This window comes from Microchirus variegatus (assembly GCF_963457635.1).
Source record: "Microchirus variegatus genome assembly, chromosome: 16".
In the NCBI taxonomy this organism is placed as follows: domain Eukaryota; kingdom Metazoa; phylum Chordata; class Actinopteri; order Pleuronectiformes; family Soleidae; genus Microchirus; species Microchirus variegatus.
This window is the reverse complement of record NC_139817.1, coordinates 12,988,571-12,997,919: the sequence shown is the minus strand read 5'-3', so window position 1 is coordinate 12,997,919 and position 9,349 is coordinate 12,988,571. Positions and strand designations below refer to the sequence as shown.

The window sequence follows — 9,349 nt, the reverse complement described above, 5'->3', positions numbered from 1 at the left end:
GTGGCACCAGGTGGGCCGCGGCACCGGCGAACCGTGGCCTCGTTAACGCGCTGCAGTAATGAGGCCGCGAAGAGGGACGGAAATAATTGCAAATAAAACTACATGATGCAGAGAAGAGAAGGAAAAAAAAAGAAATTAAACAGATGCGCGTGTTTTCAGGATCATTGATTTCGTCCTTTTAAAAATGCTGAGAGTTGCAAAAAAAAAAATACAAAAAAAAAAAAATCTTTCAGGTGAAGCAGCTGGTTACAGTGAGTGAGCACCTTATTTATAATAGTTATTATAATAATGATAATAATAATAATAATAATAATAACGACAATACTACTACTACTAATAAATAATAATAAAAGACAATACTTAGAATTGTATAAACCATCTACTTTTTAAAGAAACTTTGGCCTTTCAAACATACGAAATGTATGGAAAAATATCTATTTACACCTAATTTAAATAATAATAATGATAATAATAATAATAATAAAACAAACCAGAAACAAAAACATTTTAAATTTGTTTTAAAAATGACACAGTGGAAACGGTGATAAATTTGTCATGCTTTAATTAAAATAATTCTTTAGAAATTCATTATTTACATTTTGCAATAATATTAATAACAGTATAAGAAAAAATAGGTCACAGTTCTTACCAAACATCAGAACATCGGCATGACACACAAACTGAATTCATCTGAAGCAAAAACAAATGCAGGCCCATTTCAAGCCCTGTTGGTTTCAGTAGCCAAATTGCCCCCCTTCCCTCATCAGTCATCTGAGTCACATTGCATCACTTCCCCCATAAGTAATTCATCATTTACAATATGTACATATTGCTAAACAGATACATTAATTGAGTCTGAGGGGCGTGTGTGGGGGCATTTTGTTTTTTTAATTGTGATTTATTTCTATTAACCACAGGGAAATCTGGATTTACAGTAAAAAAAAAAAATCAGGATATAAATTTGCAAGCAGACACAGTTTAAGAAAAGGAACTGGTGTGTAAATGATTAGACAGGGTTCACCTTTTATTCTTCTTTCTTTTCTTAGAAAAAGCATTTGTAAACAAAAGTGGACGGCATGACTCGTTACAAAGAAGTTGCATATCTGTACTCACTGGATCAGTGGGGTCAAGTTGCAGATGTGAGAACATGAAAGAGTCTTTGGCCAAAAACAGCATGAAAGAGCTCTGTGTGTGTGTGTGTGTGTGTGCGCGCGTGTGTGTGTTCAAAGTCTCGGGGTTTCAGTGTTTGCAGTGTGTGTGTGTAAACGTGCACGAGTCAGATTTAAACCCCCATGGAAACGGTGTCACTTCTGACAAATAAATAATGCAGAACTAAAGAGGAGAGGGATGTAAAAGTGTGTGTGTTGCTGCATGGTTTGTCAGCAGAGTCTCAAATGATTCCGATCCAGTCTGTGACCTTCCAGGCCTTGGTCCATTCAAGCTGTGTAGTCCTGCAGTCTTGCACCGGTCCCTTGAGTCTGGTCCATGAGCACAGAGTCTGGACTAAAGGTGGTCGTAGGCAGCTGCAGACGGTGGAGCAGTGCGGGAGGCCGAGCTGTAGTAATAGGGAGAACCTGCGGGCGGAGACACAGAGGGAGGAGGGGGTTGGTGTTGGATCTGACTTTCTTCATCCATGTGAGGTGAAGCTTTACAGCTTACTCTCCTGTGACTGGACCCAGTCTGACACTCTGTCTCTCTCTTGTGACTCTTAAGGAATCAAACATCTAAGACTTTTTTATTTCCTAACAAGGACGTACTGTCATTTCTGTCAGTCCCAATACTCTACATCACGGGTGTCAAACTCATTTATAGTTCAGGGGCCACATGTGATCTCAAGTGGGCTGGACCAGTAAAATAAGAGCATAATAACCTATAAATAACAAGAAATCCTAATCGAACAACCGGACATTTCCTGAGAAAAACAAGTGCAATTTCCAGAATATTATGCTTAATTTACCATTTGCACATTTACAGATCACAGTGGGTTTAGCAAGGCACAAAACCTTTATGTCACAGGTGTCTGAAAAATATAGTCTTGAAATGTTCATAAATTCCTCCTGTGGACCCCTGCTCTACATGCATCTACATGATGGAGGAAAAAAATCTATATATATAATTCTGGATCATAGTTTCATGTGCTGCACAAATCTTACAATCATGTACAATTCAAGACCTATAGCTACAGATTGTTGTATCTAAAGCTTGTAAGATACTATTATATATTTTTAATATTCATCCAAAAGAAAAAAAAACAAAAGTACAATACAAAATCTACACCATAGAGAGATGCAGTAAAAACATAACGGCAGATTCACGTGACTCAAAGTATATTAAAGTTAAATTAAAAGAGTTTACATTGCGTCATTTACTTAGAAACTATACTTTCTCCTTCATCGCTTTTTTGTTTTGTTTATTTTGGTGCTGTTTTGTCATCTGCCCGATTCTTTGCAACTCTAGCTCACTACAATTACACACTCACACACCCAAATTACATTCTTGATTTATGTATCATAAGGAAATGCAGTATTTCCTCTCATATCTAAAGATTTCTCATTAGTAATCCAGCTGACAATTTATTTACTTTTGTTTTAATTACATAATTCATTTTTTTTATTTTTTTTTTTATTTTGAAATCCAGAAAACAATTTCAACATTTAAAAACATTTATCTTCTATGCTGGAGGCAATGTGTTTTACGAGTAGCACCAGCAGTGAACAGAGATAATTTGCAAGATGCATGAGGGTGTCAACAGCAAACAGGCAACATCAACACTGTCACTGTGTGTGTGTGTGTGTGTGTGTGTGTGTGTGTGTGTGTGTGTGTGTGTGTGTGTGTGTGTGTGTGTGTGTGTGTGTGTGTGTGTGTGTGTGTGTGTGTGTGTGTGTGTGTGTGTGTGTGTGTGTGTGTGTCCTTCCTTACTCACCCAGTATGCTGGAGTTGGTGAACCTCCAGGCTTCACTGTAGGAGGTGTAGGGTGAGTGACTGTAGGACTGACCAGTGTAGTCTGCACCCGCTGCAAGACACGCAGAGAAAAAAAAAAAAAAAAACACCTTCATCAAACACCACTCACATAAAACACAGCAGCAGAGAAGACATTTGCTGTTATTAAAAGGAAAGTCTAAGTCGTGCATGGCCCGCAGCAGGACAGAACTGGGTTGTTTGTGTGTGTGTGTGTGTGTGTGTGTGTGTGTGTGTGTGTGTGTGTGTGTGTGTGTGTGTGTGTGTGTGTGTGTGTGTGTGTGTGTGTGTGTGTGTGTGTGTGTGTGTGTGTGTGTGTGTGTGTGTGTGTGTGTGTGTGTGTGCCAGCATCTGCTCAGCCTCTGCTCATAATTCACCAACAGTTAGTGCAGCCTGTAAACCATTAATCTGAGGTGCAGGTGGATGGTTGAGGGTGAAATCCCTCGGCCCAGTGGTGCGTGCATGCAGCTTGCCCTCTACGCCCTCTTCCCTCAGCACTCGGCCCCCTCGCATCGCTCTCAGCCTCTGCCCTCTGAAATGCCCTCCTCCTCCTGCTCCTCCTCCTCCTCCTTCTCTTACCATACACTTCCTGCTTTCTCCTCCTCCTTTCATTTTTCTCCCTCTCCCTCTCCTTTTTTTTTTTTTTTTTTAACATTCCAATATCTAATTGGTAATTATGTTGGCTGGAATGAATCCCTGAGCTCCCCCCCCCCCACCCCCTCACCATCACCACCACCACCTCCACCACCACCACCACACCCCCTCCTCCTGTCCTAACGCCCCCCCCCCCCTCTCCACCACCACCTCCTCCCACCCCTTCACTCAGTAATTGTGTATCAACGCTTCCTCACAGCGAGCCCACCAGAAAAATAATAAATCAGACCCTCTCATTTCGCGCTTCGGAGGGCAGACTTCAAATAAAAAAAGGCACATCTCACACACACACACACACACACACACACACACACGGTCACAAAGACCGCCCCCTCTTCGCTCATACCCAGACTTTACCCCCACCCTCTACGCCCACCCTAGCTCAGCATCTCCCTCCTGGGCCCCCTGGTTCCCATGGCGATGGGTGGTCAGTGGTGCCTGTTTGGGGAGGGGTGGGTGTGTGGGCAACAGGGCGGAACCCCCAGCCAGTTCTGTGTACCCCCTGGGCCCGTGCATGTGCGCCCGCACACACACACACACAGACAGAGTTCAGCACCCTGGCAAAGCTACTCATTAACTCAGTCAGTCTCCCTGTTACTCTACAATCCTCCATTGCAGTCTTTCCCTTCTTTATTTTTTCTTCGTTTTCTTCCTCTATTCTCTTCCTCTCTGCAATTTGATTGATGATTTTTCTTTTGTTTATTTAAGTGTGATACATATGTAAAAACCTGCCCGGTATAACACACTAATATTTACGTACTTCCACCACCAAACTGGATAAGAGCACATGGTACAAATGTTGTTGTTTTTTCAGTGCACCATCATTAGACAATGTCTGGATTTTGAAAAGACATCTCATTCTGTAAAAGTGTCGTTAAATCATCATATATGAGGAGAACACACCGAACAAAGTGTGACTCTTTCTCTGCATTTAATCTGATTTAAATTATTCCCATACAGTGAAAAACTAAAGAGTTCTGATTTCTTGATCGGTTTGCTTTCAAATATGCAATTTTGATTTGTACCAAAATGTCTTTTTGCCAATAAGTCGATGTGCTTCGATTTGCATTCATGCAGCATGATGAATTATGGAGATAAATATACTGTAAATCAACCTCCTCAAGAATTACTTCAATCTATTCAGTCTGTGGAGGTTTGCTTGATTTACTCCGAAAGGAAAACCTTCTTATTCACCCAGTTTTTCCGGACAAATCATTTCACATTTATGCCTTATTGACCCAACCCGTTTCACCCTGAACATGCCATAATACGGTACATCGTTTATTCACTCGTTCCCTTGTGATTTTAAAACTAATTGAGATGCACATATCTGCTCTTATACAGGATTTCTTACCTGCTACCATGCCTGTGATGGCAGATGAGGAATATCCTGACTGTGCAGGTGAAGGGATGTGAGGTGGGTAACCTGGCAACGTGGAGCTCACCATGTCACGTCCTGAACACACACACACACACACACACACACATTAAAATTCATCTGAAAATGCAAGTCAGGTTTTAAATTTACATTTCGCTGCAGAGAAAATCCACTCAGAGTCAGAGCTGAACCTGAAATAATTACAGTAAATTATTGGTTATTTTTATGAGGAAAATTGAGATGGATGTGAACAATTGCTGGTTTGCTTTGTCCACTGAAATTAATATTTTGAATATTTGGACTGTATCTCAATCAAAAATGCTTTTAGAGAAACGTAATGTGTATTTTGCACACATAGACCAAATTATAAAATAAAAATGGATCAAAACTGCAGCAGGAGATAAAACAACAGCATTAGTTCATTCACAATTAATAAGCAGCGGCAGCTTTTCAATGATTATCTATTGTTATGAGTATGAACATGGATGAGATGGACGCCTGCTTTACCTGAGATGACAGGCTGACTGCTGAACTGCCCGTACACTGGTGCATGATGGGAGAATGAGTTGAATGCGTTTGGAAAATGGCTGCAGCTGCTGACGCCACCACCACCACTGCTGAGAGAGACAGGTTTCTGCAGCGCCTGCAGCTCCACGAACGCCAGGTTGGCGGCGGTGGCCATGTGTGGTGACGGACTGGTGCTGGTCACTTCCGGGGACATTTCCTGTTTTAGACAGAGCGGCAGTGGCTGTAGAGGCTCTGCGGTGGTGACAACCGCCAGTGTGCAGTGGTTGAAGGGTGAGGGTGGGTGAGGTAAATGGGAACAAAATGGTGCAAATGAGTGTCAATGAAAAAAACAAAACAAAAAAAAACAGGAGTGATGTGTTAAGAACAAACAAAAGATTGAGTGGTGGAGGAGTTTGTGCTCTATGGGGTCAAAATCATCATCATCATCATCTAACATTAAGGTTTTAATTTAACAAAATACTTTGTTACTGTGCAAAATTCACGTATCTGTACTTTACTTTGTTATTTGTATTTCTTGCAACTTTTACTTTTACTCATCTATATATGTATTTCGTTACTTTCCACCTCTGGTTACTACTACATAAAATCAGAAGAAGAAGATCTGGTATTATGGTCTGTATTTGAATAGAGCTTTTCTAGTCTTGATACCACAGTTGACATCACACGCTGCAACATGGGGTTAAGTGTCTTGCTCAAGGACACATATAGACTAGCACGGCCAGGAATTAAACCCATAGCCTTCCAGTTGAAAGACAACTCGCTGCCATGGCTAAAACTTAAGTACATTTTGTATCAGTAAGTACAGTAAATGTCATAAACTTTACTGTCATAAAGACTTTTACTGAAGGAATATTATTAAAAATGACTTCAACTTCTACCAAAGTCATTTTCTAGTAAAGATACCTTTGCTCAAGTATTCCTTTAAGTTACTTTATAGATGTAGACTGCTCACCTGTCACCATGGTGTAGCTCTGATGCGCTGTCAGATTCCGTCCAATAGTGGAGCTGGACGTTGAGAGGCTGGTCTTGGCCTCGTCGAGGCTGCCGTTGAGGAGCGACAGCGAGTACAAAGTCTGGGGATGACAAACTGGGGATTAGCCATTGGTGGGAGATGCTAATGTGGATCGTGCAAGTCACCTTTGCAAGCTCCTGAAATAAAGAAAACTGCAGCTACCGACTCAGCCACAGTTGAAGTTAGCAGCTATACCTGCTCTGTCTTGCTGCTGGAGGCTGAGCTGAATGAGTCTGGAGGGTAGTGGTGACGCTCAAACCCGCAGTCCAGATGTTGCGAGGCCGCTGAGAAATGGTCCACCCTCATCTGTTTTCTTGGGACGCCCCCGCTGCCCTGAGAGTCCACACTGTGTCGACAGCTGTCCTGATCACCTGTGAGACACCGAGGGGGGAGAGAGGAGGAGGAGTGATGTGACCTGTGTGCTGAGATTGGACACATTTTAACATAAAATTTCCTTTAGAAATGATTTAGGCTTCACTTCCAATTATTTAAAGGTGCCATATGTAAGAATGTGGCCAAAAAACGGTTACTACATTCAAATTCAAAATACCGAGGTCTTTTAGGTTTCGTTTTCTGACGTAACTGGCAACCCGTGGTTGCTCGGCAGCTGAGACTCTGCTGGCTGCAATGATTGGTAGACCGCGGTAGGTGCCGCCACATGCCGCCACATGATTTGCAGTCTGCAAAATATTTTTTTTAATGTAAATATTTTGGCCGTACCGTTGTTGTTGGTGAGTTCAGTTTGTTATATGAACATTATTCCTGAGTCTCTGTGACATATTAGGAGGATTTTATGGCCAGTTGCTTTAGATTTATTACATAATGCACCTTTAAAGGTCAGACGGGAAACATTTAGAAGGGTTTATTTGCTGATATTTGATATTCTACCCATAAGTATGTTTGTATAGGTGTACAACTAATGAAACTAAGGTTTAGAATAAGCTTTGTATGTGTGCTTTAATTTGGTTTTGCAGCTTGAAGTGGAAGCTTACTGGGCACATGTAAAAACCCCAACATTGTTTCTGGTATGTGAAGGCCACCGTAGTTTCCTGACACTGTCAAATCTGTCCAAACATAATCAGGTTTGCCTTTCATGTCAGTGAGAACAGGTTGTCATATGTTTTTGTAGATGATGATTATGTTTGTTTGAATGTAAATGTACTGTATGTATGTTTTTATAGTGGCCTTTAAGGAGCAAAGAGAGAAAACCTGCGCCTATTGTTCCTGTGCAACTACAACAGTCAGATACAGTATGTGATTACAGATCCCATGTGTTAGAATGAATGATATCCGATGGAGAGACTGGTCACAAAAGTACGGTGGCCTGCACGTGACAGAAAGGATGTAAATCAAGATGTGGCTGGTTGGACACAGCGGCGATAGAAGATGGCGGCCTCTGAAAAGTAAGGCCCTTGCACTTTTGTTCACCATCACAACAAAACTAATTTGTATAATTCATGTGATCTATTTCCTACTGTCGTCATGGCTCCTCTTGCCCTCGGTGCTGGGATGTGGGATGCCCAACAGGCCGTTGATGGAGTAGGTGGAGCCTAACGAGTCCGACTGTGGAGATTCAGGAGGGGTGACCGCTGAACTGGGGACTGAGAGTGAGTGGAAATGACACTATGTGAGTACACTTTATAGCACACTGTGACACACAACGTTCACCGAGTGTGTGCGTGGTATAGACTTACTTAAGGTGTGTCCTGGACTCAGGCCTTTTCCATCTAGAGGCAGATTAAACGGCTGTTGCACCTTTGTTCGGATTATTCTGAGAAAAGAAAAATCACTTCATGAGCAAAGAATAATGTGTCTTTAACCCCCGAAGTCTTAACTTGACAGTCTGATTGCTCTCATTTTGAATGGTTTCATTCATAAGTCACTTAATTCACCTGTTAATGGAGCTGACGCTGGGCACCGTGTCGCTGTCACACACTCCCTCTGCCAGCAGCCGGTCTCTGATTTCCCACGCGAACATGGTGGGGTTCTGCCTCTTGTACTCTGCTATCTTGTCCACAACTTTCGGCGTGGCCACCTTGGGCTTGGAGCCACCGATTACTCCGGGCTTGATGCTGCCCGTCTCGTAGTAGCTGAAAGAAAATGAACCAAACGTTTGACATTGCCGCCCTCGACGAGTAAACAGACTCTCAGAGGTCAAAGGAAGTTGAGCAACTCACCGTCCCAGGATCTTGCTGACGCAGCCGTGGCTGACTCGGAGCTGTCGGGAGATGTCACATGGCCTGACCCCCTGATGGGCCATGTCGACGATGCGTTGCCGGATCACCTCCGGAAGTGGTCGGCCATTAACAAACATTCCACCTAGTTGGTTAAGACCCCCATGACCTGGGGGAGGAGGCGGGATGAACACTCATAAAAGTCATGGACCAGGAGACGTCACTGCACAGGCAAAGAGGAAGAGACTCTCGCACTTGGTTTTTAACTATTCTAGTCTATTTTATTCTTTGTGTTAATGGCAAAATTAAATATATTTCAGCATAGTTAGAGTAAATCGAAGAGAAATTAGCCATTTGACCAAATTTTTGACCAAAGGTCAGAGCATCTTTGTGGCAAAATGGTCCACACAAACACTGAAAAACACACTCATCTCTGATGTGTCATCATTGACAGACTCTCTGTCTGTAAGAGACACATTGTTCTATCAATCACCCACCGGCTGATTTAATAATAATCATAATAAGAGTTTTCAAATGAGAGCAAAAAAGGGAGTAGACAATATCTTAATTGAAATGTTCAGTGTTAAAACATGCTGGTTTTGCAGCATCCTGCATCTGTTTGACACTTAAGTCTACATACATGTA

At 42.2% G+C, this 9,349-nt stretch overlaps 1 protein-coding gene across 1 annotated transcript; it reads right to left on the bottom strand.

Annotated features, from left to right (window-relative positions):
- Positions 1-1,503: 1,503 nt before the first annotated feature.
- Positions 1,504-8,844, bottom strand: pax8 (paired box 8; the record flags this gene model as incomplete). The annotated part of the gene is made up of 10 exons (XM_083902243.1): positions 1,504-1,574; positions 2,924-3,013; positions 4,967-5,068; positions 5,498-5,749; positions 6,471-6,591; positions 6,726-6,901; positions 8,006-8,131; positions 8,225-8,301; positions 8,423-8,620; positions 8,708-8,844. The coding sequence occupies 10 exons, from the start codon at positions 8,842-8,844 to the stop codon at positions 1,504-1,506; spliced, it is 1,350 nt and encodes a 449-aa protein (XP_083758369.1).
- Between the last annotated feature and the right edge of the window lie 505 nt (positions 8,845-9,349).